We start from the raw sequence: 26,022 nt of genomic DNA, 5'->3' as shown, positions 1-26,022 counted from the left end.
GCTGATGCTATGGCCAGAAGAGCTATTTCCTGCTGGCATATGCTAGGCGTATTCCCAGTGCACCAGCTTCATCAGGAACTCTGGACATGAAGGGAAGTCTACACAGACTCGCAGACCTTGGATGGAGATCGGGCCATGCCAAAGCAGAGAGGGTTCACTATACACATAGCAGCAGATATGCATGCTTCCATGTGCATTTATTTAGAAAAATCTAATTGCTTACCAATTCAAGACATTGCTTAAATTGTGCTTCATCATCCCTTAGATGTTGAAGGGCCTGGATGAATATTACATTAGTATCTCAACAGCAGGCCAGGTTATCACATGGCTGCTGAGCTCTGCTGCCTGCTTGCCTGCATGCAGCTGGGCTGTGGAAAATGCAGGGCTGGGCCTTCCACCTTGCCCCAAAGAGCCAACTAATGCTCACAATGAAAGGTTAACACCACGTCAGACTGTCGTGCCTCATCACAGCTGAGGAGCCCCACATGAACAGTTAACGCTGTGATAGAGCTCTAGTGTCTCTGAACCCTCAGCCCTTATACAGATCTGCACCTGCGTGCTGGGATATAGAACTGGTCAGACAGCAACCCTTGAGGCACATGCAATATTTCAGAAATGATCTATTTAGAAAGAAAAGAGAGAAACGGAAAGAAAATCCTCCAGTTTTCAACTACACCTTCTACTATGGGTGTTTTCAGATTCAGCAACAACACTGTTGCATAAAACAGTCCCCACAGCAAGAAGCACAAGATCAACCAATAGTTTTCTAACTTGCATTCTTCCCGTGTATGACACTGCATAGAGCTGTTTTCCATGTACATCTCTGTTGAGCTATTTCACAGAGCTACTTGTTAAAAAATAAGGTAAGCATAATAGCTTTTCTATTTTAATACTTCAAGGTGCTTTGTCTATAGAAATATTGTAGAAAATAATGGGCAAAGTTATGGGAAAAGCATATTGGCATGTCAGAGGAGTTTTTGAGACTGGCACTGACAAGAACAACCAAAAATAAATTTGTCAGTTGAAAATGGGATCTGGAATAATAAACTAAAACTTTTGTAAAATTATGAAAAATGAACTGTATAACATCATCTAACCTCGTATTCTCTTTATACAGGCTTGCTAATAAACAAATGAGCAAAGTGACCCACTTTCCTCTTTCCTTCAAGTAGAAAGTCTCTGAAGAAGAAAGCAGCAGTATATGATCCGAAGATAGAAACAGTTCTCCCCTGCAATCTAACTGTGTTAAATCATACTCCTAGGACAAGTTTCATAAGCCTTAAAAATTTCAAGACACAAAGAATTGTCATTTTGCTGTTTTAGCATAGCATCCTCTTTCACGAAGAAGAGATTTTCCAAGAATAAATTGATTGTTCCCAAATGAAACAAACATTTTAAACCCCAAACTTGAAATTTAAAATGTATAAAGAGCCTATTTTAATTAATGTATGCTATTATCTGTTGAGCTTGGCCAGAACCACTTCCAGTGTTTTTAAATAGGATCTGTCTACTGGACAGCAAAACAGTTCCAGAGAGAGACATGCTTGCTGCAGATGTTTGTTTACATCACACATCAAAATGCTCCAGAGACATGAAAGAGGATGACACATTTTATTTCTCCTTAGTCACCTGCTACATCACTGACAAACTACCAAAATTACAGTGAAGCAGAATAGAATTGCTAAATTCAAAGACAGTCAACAGTTTACTCTTCCACTTTTAATATAAATACCATCTCATTTTAGTTGCAGCAAGTTCCTAGATCCCTGACTACATTTTGCTAATAATTACTTTGATCTTAAAAGATACTTGCAGATTCCATAATTGATCTATCATAATGATTGCTTATAGGCTTGAACAAACTTGTTCTTGACCACTGATGTGTTGCAACATATGTAAATGTTGTTTGGGTTTGTATCCACCACACATAATAACAGCCAAATTTTGCCAAATGGCACTGGGTGTTGCTTTACTTTATCTAGAAGGGTGCATTATTCTGTGATGAACACAAATTACACTTCCCTGAAGATAGCAATAGTATTTTATAATTACATGTATTTCATGCAAATTTGTATAGTTATAGTCTGCTTTTTTAGCATGCAAGGAAAGCAAAGACTGCAGTATAAACGTTTCTTCACGTGGTCCTACTGACATTTCTCAACAGCCTACTCTAAGTGATCTCTATAGGGAAATAACAAGTCTATACAACACATACTTGACACCTTTACAGAAGCTCTTTTGCAGGCTGTTGTTACACACAATGCTGCCACGCAGCTGCTTCTGTGAAGTCCTTTCCTTTGCAAAAACAGCAGAGGCCAAGACACTGACTGCACCTAGGACATTGAACTGCTACTGAATAGAAAAAAAAAAGTGTTGTTTATTATTCATGCCTCCCTATCACTTTTAGTGCTCTAAAAATGGGGAGGTCAGAGACATCAGTGTACTTATCTGCTTTACTTACAATATTTATAATCCTTAAAGATTTTAGAATGGCTTGGGGTGAACATCCCATTGCTGTCAGATCAGGATAGATTCCTTCTTCTAACACATACTGATTACCAGAGAATTCTTCCTGGTCATACACTATGCAGCTGCAGGAGAAAGAACAAGTTGCTTCTTAAGAATTTTGTGCAACTACAAGGATACTAGCAATTCTTAAGTTCTTAGCTACTGTCAGAACCTTATCTACATTTTTTTTTTGTGCTGACAAGCTAAAATGGTGTGCAAATGCAAAGCATTATCATTTTTCTTTTCTGTAAGTCCCCACCTGTGAAATCATTTCAAATGTTTAGATAGTTGTTTGATTAAAAATAAATAAACTTTACTGAATGTGATATTCATACATGAATACTACAAAATCACTTACCTGCCATCTAAAATTTTTGAAGACTTTGCAGCAAGTGAATCAATACACTTTGTGTTTTTTTCAAATATTTGGCAATCACCCTTGAATTCAGGCTCTGAAAATAACTGGACCTTTAAAACATAACAGACATATCATTTAAAAGCAATTTATTCTTCAGCCTTCAGTATCATGATTCCATCACTATTACTGTTACTAAATTAAAATCTAGTCCCGGAAGCTGCATATAATTTTTAAATATCTCATCAATTTTGCAATGCCTTTTCTAGATATCAACGTATCAAAACAAAAAAATACTTTTGAATATAAATCATTCAAGAACATACAAAATAGTTTTTAAAAAATCACTGACAAAGAAAAGAATAGCCCCTTGAACAGTCAGAAAATATTTTAAAACCCTCCTAGAATGGCCAGAATTGGCACATCATTAATAAAAATGCCATTAACTGGGCGTAATCCATTTAATCTCCATAATACGTACTCTTTCCACTAAATGAAAGCCACTTATTCCTCAGAATCAAAGTGGTGCACAGTCTTGGCAAAGGGCTCGGGTACCTTGCCAACAGGCGTGGTGCAGAGCCCAGCTACCTCGGGAATATGTGTCCTGTTTTACCTATAGTTACAGCCCTGTCAGTTCTTTCTTTACTCTGAGGACACAAGAGAGTAAGTCACTCGGTGTCTTTTGTCCTTATTTTAAAAAGGAGACATTCTGAACAGCAGCAAAGCTGCTAATCTGGATAGAGGATAATTAACCCTGATCATGCAGAAGTCATTCACATTATCACATGCCTACCAGCTTTATCCACTCTCACCAGAGATACGAGTGCAGGCATGTACTGCGTTCTCCAAAGAGAACATGCTGACGAGGGATGCAGTTTGTTGACTGCAAGCCATTTACTTCTTTGTTTCCTTAGGATAAGCTCTTAATAAGCAACATAATATAGAGATGTAAATATTTTTTCATGCATATAGCAGAAAATAAGCAGCCTTGAGATTTTTGCTCCCCCATACTTCATACATATCCCTATACAGGAGATTCCAGTGAGACATGCTACTAATTAAGAATGCAAATCAAGGCAGCAAAGACTTTTCTCCTGGGTTCTTAATTCCATGACACAGTCACCACGTGGACTGAAACAAAAATAAAAATATCCTCAGAGAGAGACAAATGTGAACTCAGAATTATGAAAGGACGAAAAAAGTCCCCACACCAATATTGCTGTCAGAACTGTGCAAGTACGAACACACAGAACGCACTGATCAGACAAGTTCCCTCTGCCATCTCCTTCTCTTAGTGGCAAAGCTGTCATTAACTTTTAGGCATGACAACTCAGAAAACAGTATTTAAGACTGAACTAGATTCTTTTCGTGTGCAGCCACCACAAGCAGCACTCTTAAGCAAAAACTAGGTTAAAAAGGGGTTAAGTCCCAGTTGCGCCATGTCCACCACCACCAGCACCACGAAGGGACTCGAAGGCCCTGGCCTCCGGGGCGCACTCCAGATGCCCGCGCCTCATAGCTCCTCCTGCAGAGATGCGTGTGGGTTCCAGCCCCACAGAGCGGCCTCTCGTAACCCCACGCAGCTCGCTGCCAAGCCAAAACACTGCCTGGGCACATAGGAGGCTCTCTGAACAGCTGTGCGTTCAACCCCTCCTTTCTTGCACCTTCATGCGCCTTCCCTAGGGGATTCAGAACGTAGCCTTCCTTCAGTTTTATCTGACTCGTCAACCTTCTGTGCAAATACCTAGGTGGATCAGTGGACAAAAATCTAATCCCATTTCTTTACTTACATGTTAAACAGACACCATACAGTATGTTTCATACATTTAGAGAAGTGTCTTACCTTAACTTTACCCCTTTCGCTTCCAACAATATCCTGCAAAGGTTCAGAGGATAAAAAGAGTGATGTTAAAAAGTGCTAAAATTAGCATTCAAAAGCTTCTGTTTGAAGACAGCACATAAAATGAATTTGATTTTAAAAAACAGATACAAATATTCAGAGAAATGTGCAAAACAAGTGTAAAATAACCTCCTTACCACAACAATGGGTTGAACTGAAGATATTTTACAATTCTTGCCTCCCCATGCTTCAATGCTGGGATATAGCCCTTTATCCAGTATGTATTGCTCCCCTGTAAACTCAGAATTCTCATAAGCCACCCACCTAGGAAAGAGAGAAAGGCATAGGGGGAAATGTCACAATATTTCTTCCAAAACAAAACCATCTATTCAGATTTAATGCAAGCAATAGATTAGATAGGTATATTTTTTTCTAATACCGTTGCTCAAACAGTGATGCTATTAAAACTCTAAACAAACAAAACTATATATAGTATAATTATATACTCCAAAACTTATTATAGCTATAAAACTACATATTCCATTCAACCTAATATTATGTCAGTATGGATGTTAGTGAACAAGCTAAAACAGACCAGTAGTTCTGAACTGCTAGGTGTTTTACAGGCTGTCTCCCATCAGAAAATCTGAGATGTTTCACAACTGTGATATTTTATCTAGATCAAGTTCTCTTCTAGAAAAACCAAAGTATCATATGATCATTGTTTTACATGACACCAACTTTCAGCATCATCTGTGTCATAAAGATAGCTACAGGGAACATTAAAAAACAGTACCAAAGCTCTGTTGTGTTTAAGCAAACACATATCCCATAAAAATTACGTTTGTAACAAAAGGCCTTTATGTTAACGAAAGCACAGACTGTTCGCTGTTAGGAATCACAGACAGCAGCAGTAAGAACATCCTTAGAAGTCAAACATTAAAACCATCACAAAATCTGACCAGATTAATGTATTTAAGTTCAAAGCAATTATTATGACTACTCAGCCTGACTTGATGCCTGACAGAAGTGCAGATGCTCAGACTTCTGCATCAAACCTCTAACTTTTGGCTCAGTCAGAACATACTGTTCTGCAAAGACACTGAACTTAGTGATGAAAGAGTTCAAATATCAGAAAAGCTATGAAATACAACATGTATCTTTCCAATACTTAATTACCCTTGCAGCACTTCATTTCTAGTGGGAGGTTACGGAAGTGCATCTGCTACCAGCCAGGCTTGCTAGGTACAGCCTACTGCATTTAAGAAACCTTGTTCCAAGAGGCTCTTCCAACCAGGTCTCCATGCTCTAAGTCCACATAAAGTGTTCTCACATCAGCATTAACTTTGTTTTTGTTATAAGCTCTCCAAATCCTTTAGTCTTGCATTGCTAGGCTTTCCAAATTTTCTGATAATTAAAATATGGCTTTTTTTTTTCTTTTTTCTTTTTTCTTTTTTTTTGTGTTTCATCTATGCAGAGATCATACCCACTTACTGCAAAGTCTTCTCACAGAATTTCAACACTAACAAAGAAATTGTACCATAAAGCAGTGAAATGATATTGAATTTTTAACTTCACAGTGGAGGCTCTCACCATCTGACTTCACTATATAATGATTTTTCTGTTTTGAACGTCTAGATTCTGTTAAGCTGCAGTTTTAGTCAAAGCAGAAAAAAGAGAGTCTGCAAATATAAAAGGAGGGATAACTTCAAACTGAAATGAAGTTACATCAGTGTGTGTGCTGAGAGTGTGAGCTTCGCGTTGTTTGCCCACGGCAAGCACTCGCATAGTGATTCACATTTATCACTATTCACATCTCTTGGTTTGCCTCAGATATAATCAATTATTCTAAATATTTAAGCACTAATTACTCAAGGCACATTTCAAGGCATCCTTCTAAATCACCTCATACTAGTTTATCAAAGAGACATTGGTATGTACAATAAATTAGACGGAAAGTTCAAATGTCTCAGGTGTGTTTATACCTGTATGCCACTTACATCAAAAGCTGGGAAAATGAAGTTTCCTTAACCAATTTCTTAAGCAGATGTTCATTAACTTTTTCCCTACACAAATATTAGGATATTACTATAGTATATGATGCTTGGAGCTTGACTGACACCTGTGAAAACAGTGACTCTGATATTAAGCCAATGATAAAATGCACCAGATGCCTCCTAAGCATCTCTTGATAGCATTTATTGCTTGTCCTCCCATTTAACAAGCCTGAAAACGGATGGAGACCTCGCTCCATGGCACCATCCACGCAGCTGGGAGCAGAGATGTGGCCATGGCTGCCACCTACAAATCTAAAAGCCCTACACATTGATTATCTAGGAAAACAACCCGAAGGAAGGTATGGAGGAACAGCCAAGAAAAATCATTGACTTGTGACTTGCTGAAAAACAGCTTTGTCCCTGGTTATCTCAGGATTCACCTTACTTAATTTTAGCTTTCAAAATGCTGCCCTTTCTCATCATGTAGGCACTATAACATCAGAGGTTTGTTCTTGTAGGGAGCATCTCTTCAGTTTCACCCACATTATCCTCCCAAATGCATCTGGTAGACTAGATGACATTAAATTACACTCTGACTCCTGTATAAGAACTGCTCGTCACCCATTGATCTCACAATATCACTGTATGTGCTGGAGGTAGCCAAATCCACGCTGTTGGCTAGCTGTTTGAAAATTTTAGGAAAACAATTATGAATTATAGGATTACAGTAAAATGAACAGCTATATAGAAAACTAGTTTGGCAAAGTTCTTTCGGAGTTTAAAAAGGATTGACAGAAAGATGTTCGGGATTTTGGCACAAGTTTAGGGCAACGAAAATGTGTTTATCTGGAAAGAAAAGGCATTTCAAAAGATGCAATGCCTATACTTTTGATCACTATTAAATATAAGCAAGAAGAGTTACTAAGCAAACAGGAAATCATAAATTGTACAGCACAGTTGCTTTCAGTACTTGCTTAAACTTGTAAAGGGTGTTACCTGTTGCTACTTAATAGTTCCATTTTCTGCTATTTGCAATACTGCCAATTTGGAAGTAAAGATGAAAATTATACTTAAGGCAGGCAGGCAGGCCTCCCATTTTCAAAGAGTCTGCACTACTTTCCTTCCCTTATTCCCCCTGCAACATGGTAGGAAAATAATTATAGCCTGGATTTTGGGCTTGGCCGTTTCCAAAGAATGCTAAGAGCAAAGCATTTACCGATTTGTTTCAAAAGAAGGCAACCCTAGCCACCTTTAGCTATATTTTTCAAGATGTGTTGACACTGGATTTAGCAAAGGCATCAAAGTATTGCTTGGAAACATTTCTCAGAAGAATAACTCTCAATTACCCCCAGCTAGCTCTCAATTACCCACAATAGACTACTCATTTCCAAAATGCAGAGCCAGGCTACCTTCAGCATACAGTTGAGCTCTGAACTTGCTCAGGGATATCTGTGCTCTGGAATGGCAGCCTCTCTTTTCCTTGATACATCCTCTATATTGTACAGAAGCAAACTAATTACACAAGAAATATAGCAGTAATAGGCAACATCTGAGCTATGACTGCTTACCCCAGGTGCTTGCACTTAAAGAAATGTCACGAAGAATCTCTGAACCTCTCATATTTTCATTAAAACAAACCAACAATTTTAAAAAGTTCTTTTTTTTTTTGAATATGATATCAAGAATCACATCCTTTAAAAATTACAAGGTAAAGTTACAGGAGCAGCAGCAGAGCCTGTGCGCTTTGCTTCTAATAATTGTTTTTAGTAATTTCTACCCACCTTTATCTTAAAAGTATTAGAGAAGAGTCACTCAATTATTAAAACACTCGAAAACTCAAACAGGATTCCTATTTCAGCTGCAGCACTCACATTTACTGGAACAGCTGCACAGAGGCTGTAGGTAACCCACAAATTGTTTCCCAGCCTCCAGATGTGATTCCTTCCCATGCATCTCCCTTGTGCACTAGGGAAGACATTGTGGCTTCATGGTGGCTACAGAGGGTACCAGGCTGGAGGGGACCAGCTGTCCCAGCACATTCAGTTGCAATTAAAAGCATTCCTTAAGCACACACGGGAGCTTGATTCTGCCGTCTGTATCTAGACAAAAATTCCACAGATATCACATGGATTTTGGGTGCAGCTTGGAAATGCAGCACTTCCAGCGGGACATCTGCCTGCCAGTTAGGGAGAGAAGCCACACGGCTCACACTTTCAGTTCTCTTTCTTCAAGAAAGATGGTTTATTTCAGGCCACAATTGCTAGTATTTCCAAATCACTTCGATGCAGGCCCCAGTGCCATGAAACTTGGGCTGCAGCTGACGTACAGCACAAAACAAACGGCTACATCTACCAGCCTGCCAGCTGGGCACACCAGCACACGTGATAAAGCTTGAACTCTTATTGTTAGGACCCTTCTCTCCCCACTTTTTGTTCTCCTAAAAAAGCACTCCCAAAACAAACAACAACAAAAAAGCTTTAAATTGTATCTAGCATCAGAATTTACTAGTAAGCATGAGAAGTGTTACTGTCATCTTACAGGTGCAGCACTGAGCAGCAGTGCTAAGGATTAGTCTCTGGCTAAACACAAGAAGCATCCGTCAAACTGGAAACTTGTTCCATAACAGTTTTGTTGCTAAGGTGCTAGAAGAGAACAGTAAAAACTAAGTCATAAGAGCATGGCAATTTTACCTCCATGATGACACGTCAGCTCACATATTTTCATACTTTGTAAATCAATTGGGCAGCACTTCCTGGGAACATCTGCTCTCATTTTGAGAGGAAAAACTGATTTACTGCACATATTCACAAAAACAATGAGTTGCACTTTCTACATTGTGCAGTCAAGGGCAGAAAAAAAAATTATCTGAAGATCTTCCACATAGATATTAGAGGTCAGAGGACAGAAAAACATTCATAAAAATACCATATTCTAAAACTGTAACAGCAAATTTAAAAGTATTTTAAAATATCACTTACACTCCACTTAGCACATTTATAGACTGTGTCCTCAGCCCGTATCCGGTGTCCTTCAAATCGGAAATAATTCCTAACACATTGATATTAGAACCCTTTGATCCAAAGTCTTTTTCACTGTACATTATCATATGGGAATTCGTGAAATCCTGTTAAAACAGTGAGAAGAATCATAAGGAAAATGCAACACGATGTCTTGGTGCGCTCAGGAGATACTCACAACATTTTCTTGGTACTTACGCCAACGATAGGTCGCAGTGACTGCAGTTCTTCATCGTAACCACCCCAGTCCGTCCAATCCCGGTAAGCTCCTTCTTCCAGCAAGTACTGATGCCCTTCAAACCCAGGCTTCTCATAAGCAACCCACCTATACAACAACAGAGCTGCTGAATGGCTGCTAGGTACTGATATGTAGCAAAAACAGAAGCGTGAAACTTGTTCTACATATCTTTTCAAGTCTAATAAAATCTTTGTTAATTTTGTCAGAAGCAAGCGAAGCAAAGAGTCCCATTGTGATGACCACTCTAGCGCAGGGAAGGGAAGAGAGGGCATGAACTACAGAAACCTTTTCTAGCTTGTTATGTATGGCACTGAATTTTATTAACTACATTCCAGTATCCCAACCTACAGAGTTATTACATCTACTGAAGGATAAATATTGCCAATACTTACACTCCTCCCAGCACTTTCAAGGACCCCACTGATGGAAGTGGAAGTACTGCCTTTTCTTCCAATTCCTTCTCATTGAGCGTAAGTATTTCTGATTCTACCTCCATATACCTCCCTTCAAAGAAAGGCTTCTCGTAAATGATGACCTGTGGCAGAAATGAAGTCAAATAAAAAGCTGGAGACTACATGATACACACGCCCTGATAGCAGACAATTCCTTTTGCAGGGGAACATAAAGACAGAAGCCAAGATTATGAAACTATCTAGCGGGATCTCTCTACTTCCTTCAAAAGGTTATAGGTGAAACATGAGTACTTTAATATAATTACTCATCTGCATTATCCAGACACCTATTAATACTGTTGCGTAGATATATGTGATGGATGCACAGATATGCTAGAAATTACAGTCGTACGAAGCGATCATATACAGTAGGACCAGACATTAAAAGTATCAGTAGGCAAGATATCATCAGAATAAATACGTCTATGCACATGTAGTTCATGTAATGAAGTGGACAATCAAATAAATAGATGTTTACCTTTGGCTCTCTAGTGAATTCTACTTTGCGACCACCCTATTAAAAAAAAAAAAAAAGGAGGAGGGAGAGAGAGAGATACAGTTAGTACAGATAACTTAAAATTAAGTGGTTATACCCTCTTTACAAAAGGCAGAATTCTTTACTATGAAGCATTCCTCAAAGAGCACAGTAGGGGAAAAAGAAAAAAAAAGAAAAAAAAAAGAAGACAGAAATAGAAACAACCAAGTTTTGGAAACTGAAGAGTTAAAAAAAAGGGGGAGGTTGTAGGGTTGTAGATGCATTTTCATGAGAAAAATCTAGCAAATTTACTTGTAATATATAAATGCAAGTCATTTAACTTGTAAATAATAACAATATTTTACCATTTTCAAGGGTCTCATAGACCTAATATAGGCTTCCTTCTTCTCCCAGAAGGCTAAGTTAGGATATTCACCAGGTTCCAACATTAAAGGGATTCCCTGGAAACCAGGTTCTTCATAAATTAGCCATCTAATGCACAGAGAAGTAGAAAGTAAACAATTAAAAAAAAAACCCAATGACATAATATGCTTAATTTAGAAAAGACATCACTGACCCTTAAGAAAATGTTGTTTGTCCTTATCAACATCCCCAGCTATAAGCTGATGTTTTGGTAGACATCCATGCCTGTTGTAGAGGCACCAACAAGGCACACGTTTTACTTGAACAAGGATAAAAGAAAATCAGTACAGTGAACCAGGCAGTTAAGGATTTGGCCATGTCTTATGTGGAGCAACAGACATAGATCGATTTCAAGGTGTTTCATAGGTGTTTCAAGACTTAAGATTATTGGATACTATTTTAGAGTAGTTTTAAAACACACAACTTTCTAGAAGTTGAAAGATCTCTTCTAACCTAGATTTTGATTTGTTTCCAACTGTGTTTGCTAGAGAGTGAGAAACTTGCATTATTATGTATGTGAAAACCCCTCCAGCTTCTTGGAAATCTGCTTCCTTATGGCTAGTACCTGCTAACTGTCTGCTTTGAAAGTCATCATGTTCAAAACTCCTGACTGGGACAACAACAGCAGTTATCTAATGCTTTTTCCAAAAAAATAAAATTAAAAAAAAAATAAAAAGCATAAGCAGCAATCACTTACTAGAAACAAAGAAATATACCACTGAATTTAAAATTCAGACTAAAAAGGAACATTTTGTGCAGCCAATTCTTTGATCATGTAAAGACCAAGATGTACAAATCTGGGAATATTAAAAAAGACGTTAAAATAATCCATCATTTTAACATTCTTAGCATTTATGCTTAAATAACATGCTTAATATTTTTAGCTAATGGAAGCTGGTGCAAGTTATGTAATTTCATCAACAACGAAACAAATAGAGTTCTTCCTGTATTGCTATTTAAAGCCACACGTTCCATATATTGTTACCCTACTAATTCCATGTAGTTACACTGCTAAATCCTGTGCAAGGGACCCCATGCTTGACAAGATCAAAGCAGTGCCAGAACACAGTGAGCCCTCAACCCCTCTGCAATGATTTAAGCACATGGGAGACCCAGGAGAGGGCACAATCAGACGATAATGCTGTGCTGCCTCGTTTTTGTCAGCAGCTTTTAATAAACAGCAATTAAGTGCATGTACTGGGAAACCTTAAGAAGGTTCTGCCACTCCCACATAGCAGCGTGACTCAGAATCAAAGCCTACCCTCAGCTGCCAGCAAAGTGCCCTATGCTGTACTTGTGAGTTTAAGAAGGAAAGAAAAAAATACTGCAACATGATAAAAACAGCAGCAACTCTTAGTTAACTGCTTGTGAATGCAGTTGGCAGAAACTGCTTCTTTTTACACAAGACTCCTGACCCGATATCTGAAAAAGATTATTTTCCAGCTATCTATTTTGCTTCCTGATGCAAATATCAGAGACTGCCTTCCAGTAAGGAATCCATGCGCAACGTCAAATAAATTTAGCATGCAAGAATTTACTCAGATTTTGTGCAAAACACACTCTCTCTCTGATGCAAGACAAGGACTAGTCTGAAATCTAATGGATACGCAAAGACTCTGACTCCTTTTCCAAAGATCTTTTATTTCACTATTGACAAGAATGCTTCTAAGTGAGAAACAGAAACAAAGTTTATTAATTGACTTCCTCCAGACTGAATCAGCATCTGCGTAATATCTCTGACTTTATTACTGTTAGCAAATGCTTAAGTTGGATTGAACCCATAGTTCTACAGAAAAAAAAAAAGCTCCTATCAGAGAAACAAGACCTTAAAGATCTTAAAATTTTTCTATATACCTGATTGCTTCTTTTTTGTCTCTTTTCTTCAAATCAAAGCATAAAGATTTAATCAAATACAATACCCCTTGTCTAGGATCTAAATTGCTCTGTTCATCAGTCTATCTGAATATATCTTTGCAGTGGTATGAAATACTTACTGACAGATGGACAGAAGAGTTAAAAATAGCGCTGTAGATATGAGCAATGTGACACATGGGAAAGATGTGAGCAACAACACAAATTAATCAGAACCAAACAGTAAGGTGGCAAACACTAGTACGACACAGCCAGCAGGTAACAACCACCATCTGCGAGCCCTGAACATGCTCTGCAGAATCTAAGATCACTGCAGGTGGCTTCACCCGCCCACTTTTTCTGGAGTCCGTCATCCTCTTCTGCATGCTTTTACCAGCACCACTTTGAGACATGGTTTCAATATTTATCTAGGGGTTGACTTATTAACTCACTGAAATTACCATTTGTGTAACAACTGTGTTCTTTAGAAATCTCCTTTTCACTAAAGCTTGCTTAAATCCCTAATTTATAGGGCTAGATGCTTTGAGGTGACATAGCATATGTGTCCTAAACATCACGATAAAAAGCACCAAATCAAACACATTGTGAAATGTAAGCATGATTTCCAGAGTCCACACATGACAATAAACTGCATCTGATAATACAAGATCTTTAAAATTTTCTTCTTTAACTATGGCGATTTCAAGTTTACAGCAGAAAGCAGACGAAAATATGATCTCATCATTAAGTTTTGTTCCCCCACTCTCGCTTCTGATGGTAAGTTTTGCTGAATGAGAAAGAGGAGCAGCTAAAAATTCATTCCTTTACTACAAGTGCACCAGGGTTACTCTGGGTTTACACCCTGCAAGCTGAAGAACTGCCTTTGGCACAGAACATCTGAGAGATCAGCCTCTCCAAGGATGGGGCACTGCAATGCTGTGTCCTAATGCTGCCATCAACAAACACTACCAAAATATATGACTAGAGTAAACACACTCTGCCTGCTTGCATGTCTGATAGGTGTAACCAATGGTTTAAAACGAATTCCTTTCATAGCAGCACACGTTCACACAAAACTATGCACTTACATGCCCCAGTGCACTTTGATAGAACAGGTCTTCTGAGTGGTGCCAAACACGCCCGTCTCCTCAGTGTCGTCAAAAAAGGAAGTCACGATTCCCAGCCCTTCAGGTTCTGTATACAAATCAATTCGGCAAACCCTGTAATCCTGAAAAATGAAGATGGCCATAATCACCTCAGCTGTGCTAGGAGTTCTGTAATTACTGTGGTTAACAAATCATTTTGAAATTTCTGTTTATTTGACATCATCTCCCCTGTTGTCAATTACTGCTCCATTAGATTCCTTTAATGAAAACATAACTAAACCTGTCTCTGTATGGAAAGAGACAACAATCAGTCGATCTCCAATCAGCATTTACATTGTTTAATTTCTGCCATATAGGCAGGAATGCATCTTCTTTCATCACTTAGCATCTCCTCTAGCAAACCCTAACATAAGTTCAAGCAGTCCACTCTCTTGAAAAGAACAGTAATTTAAACAACAATTGTAGTTACAAGCTATATATTCTTCCTTTTCCTTTCCCAGTCCAGTAGCTTTATAACTCATGCTTATTTTGACAACCTGCAAAGCTAACTACTTAATCATGTTAAAAGTACATACAGAAACGTGCATGCACACTGTTCCACAGCATGTGCTAAGTCCATGTTTTGTGCACAGAGGGCTATTTTCTGAGCATCAAGTAAGGTTTGTTTCTTACACTGAAGTTTGCATGTGTCTAAATTGTGTATATGCAGAAAGCACATGTTTCTGCAAATGTAACCCTGTGAACTTACTGATAGAATTTCTGGAATTTTGAAAGTTTTACCAAACTGGAGAATTTTCATTGCTAACTGTCATTAAATTTCAATAGCATTTTGAAGGCTGTTCTAATGAAAATCACTTATTTTTTCTTCCTACCCTGGCTTTGCAGTGGATGTTACTGGAAGTATCACCTATTTTGTTATTAATCAGAAATTCAACCCAGAGGACCGTTTAATTCATTTGTATCTCACGTTATATTTGTGCCTTAATACACCAATGAATATTTGCATCAACATAAAGCATGGCCAAACATTAAAACCTCCACCAGATTTTCTTTGATTATATTACTTGCCTTAACAACGTGTCTTATTGAACCGATCACTGCAGGCTTTTGAGATTTGCGTTCATACTCTTCAGAAGTATCTGCACCCCATATATCAGTGAGTTCCAGCTCTCCTTCTTCCAGAGGGATGGAGGGGCCTTCAAAATTCGGTTTCTCGTAGAGTATCCAGCTTAAAATAGGACAGTGTTGTTTCTAATGGTACTTTATCAGATATAATTTGCAAAAAAAGTGCTCCCATTTAAGAAATCTTTTCATAAGAAGTATTACTTCCCCCCAGTACAGTTTATTGACCCAAGACTGCTGATGCAAGTCATTCCCAACATGGGCAATATTTTTAAAAGAGTGATGAAACCAAATATTGCTACTGACTTTCTAATTTCATCAAAAAATCCTTCACATGTTTAAACTGATTGTTTGGATAGAGTAGCACAGTATTTATTAAATACCATACTTTTGCATGAGAGAGTAATCAGAACTAATTTTCAGTCAGAATATGTTGACATTGGAGACTACTGCATCATATATAAACACAAGCTGTTTGAACAGCAGCAGAGTACCACAGGGGCCCGTATCAATGTGCTGAAGGGTGGTAAAGCTGCTCTAAAGACAAGTCCAACTTTATTGCTAACTGCAGGTATGAAGATGTAATTAGATGAAAACTATATCCATCTGCAAATAAAAAACCCTCTGCTGTGGCTCTCAGTTGAAGGGAAACAGTCCTCCAGCTCAACTAAAGCCATGCTGGAAAAGAAAGACAACAGACCTGGCTCACAGAGATCAGAAGATCTCATCTCAGTTTTCTGAAGCTAAACAGCTATCAATGTGCTTCCCAGGATCTCCCCTACTGCAGCTAGCCCTTGTGTCTTCAGCTTGCCATCAGATCACTATTTTGGAGAACTTGCATTAGAGACTAATACTTGGCCACAACTTAACCTGCCATGCTAACCATGATAATAGCAGCTATTCTGTTAATGATACAAAGAAGCTAAAAGAAAAACTTGTCCAGACAACCTAGCTTTAGCAGGAAAAAAAAAAATCAAAATTCCTCCTGAATTCACCAGGAAATCACTAAGTTATCCTTACAGCACCATTTTGTGCCTTTGGACGTAGAATACATGGAATTTATCTTCTGCATCAAGAGTAAATTAGTCAAACATCTGTCATTCCTGGCTTTACAGTCCCTTGCCAGCCCCATTAAAACATGATCTCAAAACTCATAAAGAGGAGAAGACTTAAATAGCAGCACATCTGGAAAGAATCTCTCATCAATCCCTGTGCCTGCTGAAGTGTTGTATCACTGGATACCAAATTGCCACAGTCACTCCAATTTTGCAGCAAAATAGGTTAGCTAGTACAGGACTTCCTACTGCAAGATGCAAAATGCCACATTTCTATCTCAAAGGTACCTACATTAAACACATTGCCATTTGCAAAGCAGATCTACATGTTGAATCCAAGAGATTTTTAGTCTCGCTAGGACAGACCTGACGATATAGAGTAAAAATGAATCACTTACCATCCTCTGATGACTTTAACTAGAATTGTTGGTGACAGAACCCAAGAACTGCAATCCAGCACATCATGGAAAACTTCAATACCACACTCTTGATCATCACATTCACTGTATATCACCAGCTGTATTATAAATAAATAAATAGTATATATGCATGTGTATACACACACACAAACTCTCTCTCACACACATATGTATGTAGACAGATATGAATTCTACTTTGCTATATATTTCAATACAATGAGAAACAGTAAAAAAATCAGAAAACCCATCTTACCTTGCCAGGTCTGGGATTGATTTTACTGTGTCCATTTCTTGAAAATGCCTAATAGACAGTGGGGAGAGAAAAGTCAGAAACATAAAACAAACCAGACACCTACTCAATTAAGATGTTCGCTTATAAAATAAGTTAGTGAAATAAAATTACACTTGGTCTGAATAGTAAAAACCCGAGAAAACTTCATCTATATCCACTTCTTTCTGTTTTGTTCTCTTTCTGAAGTATTTTGTCACGGATACACACATTTACACTTGTTTAAAAGAAACACTGGATTACTGTCTCACTTCGAATGTTTAGAATCCTTTTGATCAGCTTCCCAGATATTCCAAGAATTTCAGACATCTTTGGAGAATGCTTAGAAAATCGATACTATGAAAGTATAGGCTCTACAACCTTAAAGATATCCAGGAAAGTTGAAGTATCTGGTATCCATAAAGCATAAAATTATTTTTTCAGGAATCTACCAAGAGATATGATGGCATATGCAGTAACTAGGATAATCGGTTCTCTTTTGAACATCTTGTAACAAGATATGTGTTCTTCAGAATGTATGAGGCTCTGCACAATAAGTGAAAGATTGTTTTCTGTTGTTTTTCTTGCCATACCCGATCTGGTGTACCAAATCAAAAGTAATAGTTTTAAGTCAGTAGTGAATTTTATGATATAGAATACACAGGAAAAGTTGTGGTTGTATTCTGCGATCTTACAAGAGATTTTAGAAGAGTTGTAATTATGTGCTTTGCTTCCCAGCAGGACCAGAAGCACTCATCCTGAAAGAAGTTTCCATCGTGTTAAGCACTATTTGAGCACAAAACAGCTTGAGCCCCAAACAGCTCACAGTCTAAGAGAGCCAGCAACATGTGCAAGGACCTTATGAGAACATATTGCACAGCAGCCAGACAGGCAGTGGTCTCAGGACAGAGTTCTTAACCACCATTGGGCTTTTGTATCATCAAAATGAGTTCAGGCATGCCTGTTTTTTGGCCTGTACTTCAGTTCCAGTCAGGACTTGCTTTTTGTTTGAAGGAATGTCAGAGTCATTATTTGAGGCTCTCCTTATTCATTCCCTTTGCATGGCCTAGTAGCTTGTTCATCATCATCACCTTAGTCAGCGGAAGGAGTAGAGTAGGTTCACACCACACAAACATGTTCGGCTCCTCTCTAACTTGAACAAGATACTTCAGAGTCAGCGGCAGTGCTGCAGAATTCCCTACGGAATTCCCTATGTCTCCAGAAGCAAGTATATATGAAGTTCTCCTACATCACTGTACAGTCCCTTCTGAGTGAAAAAGTAGCTCCGCCTTCAGTCATGATGCTCAAATATAGATGAAAGGACATCCTGCCAGAGGGGTGGCACTTTCAACCATTACTATTACCCAGTTTTTAAAGCATTCTTAAAGATTATATGTATATGTATCATTTTATGAAACTAAAGGAAATACTAGGAGCAGCAATGCAAGGCTGAACGAGCTTGCCCCCTTATCCATTTAGCGGTGCAATGTCTTCTGGAAAAGCAGAGGCATTCGTGTCAAGAAAAGAATAAGCACAAGTTTTCTGAAGTTCACGGAACCTTTTACTGATTTACAGTAAACATGGCTTTAGTATGAGCTTTGTTCCAAAACAGAAAAATTCAAGCCTGAAGACACATTCAAAAACATAGGCTGTCTATTCACGTTTGTGAAGAATCTCAGAATAAGAGCACCAAGGAGAAACATAATCATCCTAATAGATGCCATACATACATCTCTTTTCCATGTGTAGCCAACATCAGACACTATTTGTAATCTAGGTATGTCCACCACAGGGGGAAACAAGGAAAACCAATTTATACATATTGTCTGTAGCAAATGTAAAAGCTGAATAAGTTTCCAAACAGACTTTGAACAACAGAATACTTACATCCACATCTAATAAGCCAGAGGGAACATTTGATTCATATCTGCCTGCCCCTAACCAGCTGGAGAAACTTTTCTCAGGGTTTCCATAGTTAGACATTTGTAAACTTAGGTCTTTTTTTACACTATCTGCTTGCATGTACTTCTCCACATAACTTGGAAACTTCATATCTGAAAGAGACTGAATTGCAAAAATGACAATTAACAGCCATTCAGCAGCTAGACAAAATTTTACATTGTTGCATTTTTTTAAATCATCTTTATTACCTCAGGTTTTGGAGGCACACTGAACGGACCAGAAGCATCCTGTTGTAGCGGCATCCCTGTGGCCTCGCTTGTCATGTTATTTACTGATGTCACAGGAGGAATAAAAAGCTTTTCTTTAGATGCAGATAACAAGCTTGAGAAAAGGGAGCTTTTTTCAAGCCGGGATCTCTTAATTTCACCATCTGTACTATCATTGTTCTCTTTTCCATTTAGTTCCTGAGCCAAAGCAGGTTCCTCTCTACTACATGATTGCAGCGACTTGAATATAATGCTTTGCTCTGTTGATGCACGCTTGGGTCTGACTCTGGCTATCGTTTCCAAGCTTTGCATTTTAAACTGTTGGCCCGGTAACAGATCCTGCGCCTTCTTCAGTCCCAAACCAAAAGTAAACATACTAGGATCAAATACTTTCTCTAAATGGTCTTCATGAATTGGAGGCATTGCAAAGTGGGGTGCTGGTGATTTGGGAAGCTTTGACCTTTTCTTCTTCTGCGGTAAACACATTGAGCTCTCCAAGTTTTTTATTGTTTCAGCGAACTGCTTCATGTCAGAGGGGGAATCAAAAATGCTCTCATCTTCAGCAGAACCATTGCAAGTTTTGCTTGGACTCTTTGGTGAATTGATGCTGTGCTCTGGCATCAATGTATTATTTGAACTATTTTCATCATACTGCAGAGCTGAAAAGCTTGAATCGCCTGGCTTTGCCTTTTCATCTGCATTTTCCATCTTCTGAAATTCTGGCTCTCTAGAAAACTGATTAGCTTGCAAAGGATATTTGTCGTCATTGCAAGGTGATAAAATGTCTGAGTTTGAGAGCACTTTTTCCTCGTTTCTGGAGAATTCTGAGCTTGTGTTGTTTCTTTGGTAGCAAGTATCTTGACTAGTTTCACTCTTATTGGGTGAGTGCAAAGACAATTTAATAGGTAAACTTTCTTTTTTAGTTGTGGCTAATTCTGGATCAGGTGTCTTCAGAGAGATACCACTACCATCAGTTTTGCTATTTTGATTAAAAAGGGATATTGCAGCTTTTACTTTAAGTTCTGTTGCCTTCCCAATATCGTCATAAGATGCGGAACCTTCTTCATTTTTGCCTTTTAAGTCTGCAGGGCTATCTTTCTCTGTTGTGCCATTTTCAAATAACTTCTGGCGACTGCTTTGCTTATTTAATATTTTATCAGGCTGTTCAGTTTCCTTAGGTTGTTTGCCAAATTTCAGCTTTGCTCTGCCAACAAAAGTGCTTGGTACAGTACTATTTTTTGAAGCAGGGATGTCAGCAGGTCTCTGGCTCTGGTTAGCACATTTGTTTTCAAACAAGGAAATTTTGTTGGCAATGCTGCTATTGGTTTTATTAGCTGGTTTTTCAAGAGAATCCTGCTCACTTTCTAAACTGTCTTGATTTGTAGGTGCTTTAAAATTCAGCTCTACATTCTTCGGTTTTGCTGGACTACAGGAAGCAAAGTGATAAAGAGTTACAGCTTTCATTCATCTTGAAAAAACTTTTAACATATTTTAAACAATAAAATGTAGCATCATAGTGAAAATTTTCCAAGGTAATATTCAGTTTAAATTTCAGTATTTCAAGAAGAATTTAAAAAAAGGAGTAAGTATATAACTGAGGAGTTAGGCATTACAGGAGAATGCATTTCACAAACACATATGTAATGCTCTAAAACAAAAAACATAGAAGCCTACAGCATCTACGAATGAGGCAAAGAACTACTTATGACTGACATGCATTAAAATACTGAATAGACAGAATAAATTATATGCAGGCAATTCCCTACAGAGTTTAGGAAACAAATCCCAATTCATTAAGGTGATAATGAGTTGGTTAACATTTGAATATACCTCTCCAGCGAGTTTTGAAGACATCTGCCCAAATTCTTTGCAGCTCTTATACTGCAGAAGCATCTTTAAATCTATCTGGATTCCTTAGTGCTGGTGGAGAAGGTTACTGTACCCAGTCCACTGCAGCTCTCACCACCATTTCACTAAGAGAACACTTCTATTTCCTCCAGGCAAAATCACTTATATTTAAATTGTGTGAACTAACCTTGCTGATTTTTCAAGAACTGAATTAGGGAATACTTAGAGAAACTTCTCCACCAGACTGCATTGACTGTGTGCTATAGGCAGAAGGGTGATGCTGTGAGGCTGTGTGTCTTAAATCTCTTTCATCTGAATAGCTAAACCCAGGAAAAAATAATCAATAAATTCATCCAAGTCATCTGCTCCTGCAGGAATAGGATAAACAGCCGTGCAAAAGCAGGGCAGGTGTCTTCAAGATTTAGCAGTTGACTATAAGGCAGCCCACTAGCACTGAGTCAGACTTGTTCTCTAAAGAGGAATCTGGAAGCTCCACTATGTAAAAACCATGATAGTGGAAGATAAATAGAAACCACCAGTCAGCAGCAGCAGTATCCAAAGTCTCATACACTCTATCAGCCACTGCTAGTCAAGTGCTTTATCCTTTTTCATTTCTACCTACTGTGTTCACTAAGCAGCCGCACAGATCTTCAGCCCAAGAAGCGCAAGGCAGAAGTGAGTTACCCTGAACAACCTAAAAAAGAGACACCTTTCCTTTTGCCTTTCTCCCAGCACCCAGCCCAAGTAAGAAAGTGAACACTAACAAGACAAGACTTCCCACTGTACAGGCTTCTTCTCTAGAGAAAAGCACGAGAAACAAACCTACTGAAACAAGAATGAACCACAGATCAGCTATCTAAGAACCTTCACAGAAAATAACAGTGCTGCAATTGTCATATATTTTAGGAAAAGACCATCCAACAGTGCTCACTACTCACCTACCCAAATACGTAAACAACTCTGGCCATATTTCAAATACAGACTAATGGAAACTTGCAAAATTTAAATCTAAAAATAGGAATTTAAAAAAAGGCTCAATAAAGATACTTTCAGATGCAGTGCTAGCATGTGCAAGAGGAGGAAGTGAGAAGGGAACTTATCACACAGCAGAAAACTCATGATATTTAGACATCACTTTTCATTTGCAGTATGCTGTTTGTCCTAAATTTGTCAAATTATTATCTGATTTTCTCTTTCTTGAGGATAAATTTAAGTCAGAAGAGACCTCTGAAGGTCATCTAGCCCAATTCCCTGCTCAAACAGATTCCAAATCAGATAAAGCTATGGAAGGCTTTGTCTAACCAAGTTCAAAATATCTGTGAAGATGGAGATTCCACAGCCTTGCTGGGGAAGCACTGTAACAGGTTAACCACTCTCTGTCAGTTATCTTTTTCCTTCATACTTCACTGTTGCAATCTGTAACCACTGCCCTTGTCTCTTCACTACCCACTTCAGAGAATAGCCTGGTCCTGCCTCTTCAGGTAGGAGATGGTAATTAGATCTACCCCTCTCCTTCTCTTCTCACAGCTGAAGAAAACACGCAGCTGCACCCCATACCACATATATCATATATGTTCCAGCTCCATTACCCACCATAGTGACTGACTGCTGGACTCATTTTATTAGTAATGGTGGTGCTGGGTTTACGGTTGAACTTGATGACCTCAAAGGTCTTTTCCAACCTTAATGCTTCTATGAGTCTGTGATTCCCATTTGCAAACACCTCTCTTGGTACAAGAGAGGAGAGTTGGAAGGGGATAGTGGGGCACACCTGGATGCAGTACCCAAATGCAGTTTCACCAGCACCAAATACTGAGGCACAATCACCTCGAACCTGCTGGCTGTACTCCTGCTAATGTGGCCCAGCACAGGCTTAATCTTCATTTGATGCAAAGTTGTATTAATAACACAAGCAACTTGCTGTCTACTAGGACTCCTCATGTCTTCCTCTATGGAGGGGAAAAAACACACACGTATTCCTTCCTTTTCCTTCCTTCTACTTGAATTTTCAAGAGGTATCACCAAAGGCCTAGTCATCATTACTGACTCATTTCTATAACTTCATTTTGTCAATCTGTAACTTGTATTACTATGTGCATTTCAACATAACAGCACAGATCTATAAAATACTTTCATTCCTGTAAGCCCTGACACACAAGTAGGTGTAATGGTTAACATTGATGGCTATCAGCCACGCCTAAAATCTATTTAAATTAATTGTTAACAGCTGAAAGGTATAATTTCCGGCTTTGGAAATTGTCTTCCACTACCTAAAAAGGTATAAAAATATAAAATACATTCCCTAGTATTCCTGCACAACAGTGGCAGCAACAGCAGAGAGATAGCAGGGTTGAAAGAGTGACAGAAAGCTCCATTCCCTACAGCTGGCTTCATGTAGTTAATCTTCTCATTACATTTTTTTTTTCCCACAGTGAGACACACTTATTTTAAATGCAGCTAAAAGTTATGTCATATTAGAAGAATTTGGGTTTTTTTAATCGCTGTTAAGGGGGTAAGAAGGGTGCTCTTCTAAGATCCTTTACGTCTACGTAGGATGAGAGAAAGCCCTGGAAGATGGATTCATGCAATAGTAAAAGCACTTTCTTTAAAACAGCTTAGTGGGGCTGAGCACTCCCACCCACCGCTGACCCGCAAACTAGTCGCTAGCCAGGAACAAGCAGGCACAAGAAAAACACTGATATCCCTCTCTTCAGACTATACCTGGCAGCTAGTTAGCAGAAGGAAGCAGTTAAACCTCTCCCAGGAGAGCTGCAAGGGAATGGTGACTCAGAGTGCTGAAGCACACTGTCCAAACGGCCATGTCGAGCATGTAAGATTGATGGCAGAGCACCAGGTTGAAGCGAGCAAAGCAAAATGACATGTTAACAGAGCAGCATAATTAAACAAGTGGCAAAAACGCAAAGGCAACTACAAAACCACGTCTGAACATCAAATGCGACAGCTGAAGCCAAGGTTTCCGCTAAGAACATCAAAGCAGCTACTGCCTGGGGTTTTGTGTGCTGATTAAGACGTACCGTCAGCCTAAGCTGAGCTTCAAGCCTGATAAATTCCCCTTTGAAAAGCTACAAGACAAGTACCCTGCGACTCCCAAGCTCTGCAGTGCTCCAACATGAAAGAGAGAAAAGACAGCAAGTGCTATTCATTACTTGAAGAAGACAGGCAAAACCAACTTTTATTAGAAATGTTCCTGAAGAAACCCGATTCGCCGAATTAGTAAAACATCATTAGTAGCGGGCATTATACTTCTTTACATAAAAACTACTTCAATTATTTCAAATCCATTTGATATCAGGCAAAGGTGGGAGGAGTTGACAAACAAATCAGTATTTTTCAAACTGAAAAGGATAAACCCTAGACATTTAAAAAAGCAACAACTTTTTAATCCTTATAAATCAATCATTATCTGTTCTGTATTTCAAAACGGCGTGAACACTAACGCACCTTTCTCTAGCAATCATGGTGTCAAATTCTTCCTTTCCCATTTTACAGCAGCTTAATCCACATCCAGGTTTACAGTCCCTGTGTTCTCACAAGTGCCCATCAGTAATAGCTGCTACTCTGAATATATCACTTTGCCTGGCTAAAGAAACCGTCCAACGATACCCAACAGATGCATCAGTAACCTTGCCTGCAACCAGAAGTCCCCACCCAGGGCTAAAGTTCCTGCCGTAGAGATAAGGTCAAGACACAGTGTCACACGCCCCACAAAAGCAGATGAAAATGTACAGGCTGCTTATTCACCAAAAAGGAATCTGTTCGAAAGGAATCTGTCTGTGATGTTAAGAGTACACTAGAAGATAATTTACCCTATAGCAAGCCAAGCAGATACCTAGGAAAACTAAACCCAGACACAAAAGCATTTGCAACTTCATCATCATCAGTGATAGCAGCATAAAGGAATAAAAATATGAAGGCTGCTTTTTTGTGAAGATGCCAAACTTCAGAGTTTACATTTTGTGATCTGTATTACTTGATAACAAAGCATCATCATGTACAAAAAGCTCTATTTAACTTTTGGAACTGGGCATTTTTATTTCTAATCCAAGAAACCAACCAGTCGCAGTTTATCACAAATGGTGCAAAGGGAAGGTTTCTAGCCGAGATGTGAGAAGTGCAGCTGGAAACACATGCTTTTCTCAAGGTGTAATATGAAGCTTCTGTGCCCCTCTAACTCAACGAAGTATCAGTACCGAACATTCAATATTGCCAGGACCTATAGGATTCAACATACTCTGAGAGGACTGAGGGGTCCTATAAATGTATCAAAATTCAGGAACTCAGTAGTACTATGAAAATCAAGCAACAGAAATTACACATGCAATAGAGACTCTCTAGAGAACAAGACTCGCTAGAATCCAGGCACTCAACAACCAGGATTGAACTATTTATTACAGTGATTATTACAAGTATACCCACATCTTTATAATCCTAAGAAAATCTTAGATCACTTCTGTTTAGGCAGGTGACAGAACAAAATTCTGCAAACAAATATATACATCTACTTGATGGATTCCCACATAAACTTATGAAACCAGATATATATATTCAAATCTCTCAAGTGAGATTTGCCATATCATTTGAAGTATCGTGTAAATTCTACATTGTATCTTATGTTTCTTCATAAACTAATAGCTGAGCAGAGCTTCTCTTCTTAGAAGGATAACTTGAGCACTTCCCTTATTCCAGGATTTTTAACATACAAAATCTTAGACTGGATCCTCAGGAAAGCAGTAGTTGGGAACAGGGACTATAGAGCAATTTTTATGCACATTAAATTGTTCCACATAAAGAAATTCTTTAAAACTGCCAATTCTTTAAAAAGCCAAAAGATTGGCTTTATAACACATTTATATTGTAAC

The 26,022-nt window shown here is 38.5% G+C and overlaps 1 protein-coding gene across 1 annotated transcript in view; it reads right to left on the bottom strand.

Moving 5' to 3' along the window:
• Nucleotides 1-26,022, bottom strand: part of CRYBG1 (crystallin beta-gamma domain containing 1) — a 59,203-nt gene that overhangs the window by 10,808 nt on the left and 22,373 nt on the right. Inside the window, exons 3-17 of the mRNA XM_010217058.2 lie at nt 19,277-20,720; nt 19,014-19,190; nt 17,112-17,159; nt 16,838-16,956; nt 15,331-15,490; nt 14,245-14,384; nt 11,248-11,374; nt 10,886-10,921; nt 10,348-10,490; nt 9,916-10,042; nt 9,679-9,824; nt 4,901-5,027; nt 4,707-4,739; nt 2,867-2,976; nt 2,462-2,591 (exon numbers count right to left, since the gene is read on the bottom strand). Coding sequence (XP_010215360.2) covers nt 2,462-2,591; nt 2,867-2,976; nt 4,707-4,739; nt 4,901-5,027; nt 9,679-9,824; nt 9,916-10,042; nt 10,348-10,490; nt 10,886-10,921; nt 11,248-11,374; nt 14,245-14,384; nt 15,331-15,490; nt 16,838-16,956; nt 17,112-17,159; nt 19,014-19,190; nt 19,277-20,720 — 3,067 coding nt within the window. The remainder of the gene's footprint in view (nt 1-2,461; nt 2,592-2,866; nt 2,977-4,706; nt 4,740-4,900; nt 5,028-9,678; nt 9,825-9,915; nt 10,043-10,347; nt 10,491-10,885; nt 10,922-11,247; nt 11,375-14,244; nt 14,385-15,330; nt 15,491-16,837; nt 16,957-17,111; nt 17,160-19,013; nt 19,191-19,276; nt 20,721-26,022) is intronic.

The sequence above is a fragment of the Tinamus guttatus genome, unplaced genomic scaffold, assembly GCF_059628265.1.
Source record: "Tinamus guttatus ecotype Peru unplaced genomic scaffold, ASM5962826v1 Tinamus_guttatus_pri_ptg000046l, whole genome shotgun sequence".
Classification (NCBI taxonomy): Eukaryota; Metazoa; Chordata; class Aves; order Tinamiformes; family Tinamidae; genus Tinamus; species Tinamus guttatus.
The sequence above is the reverse complement of the archived record's forward strand: the minus strand, read 5'-3'. Positions and strand labels throughout refer to the sequence as shown.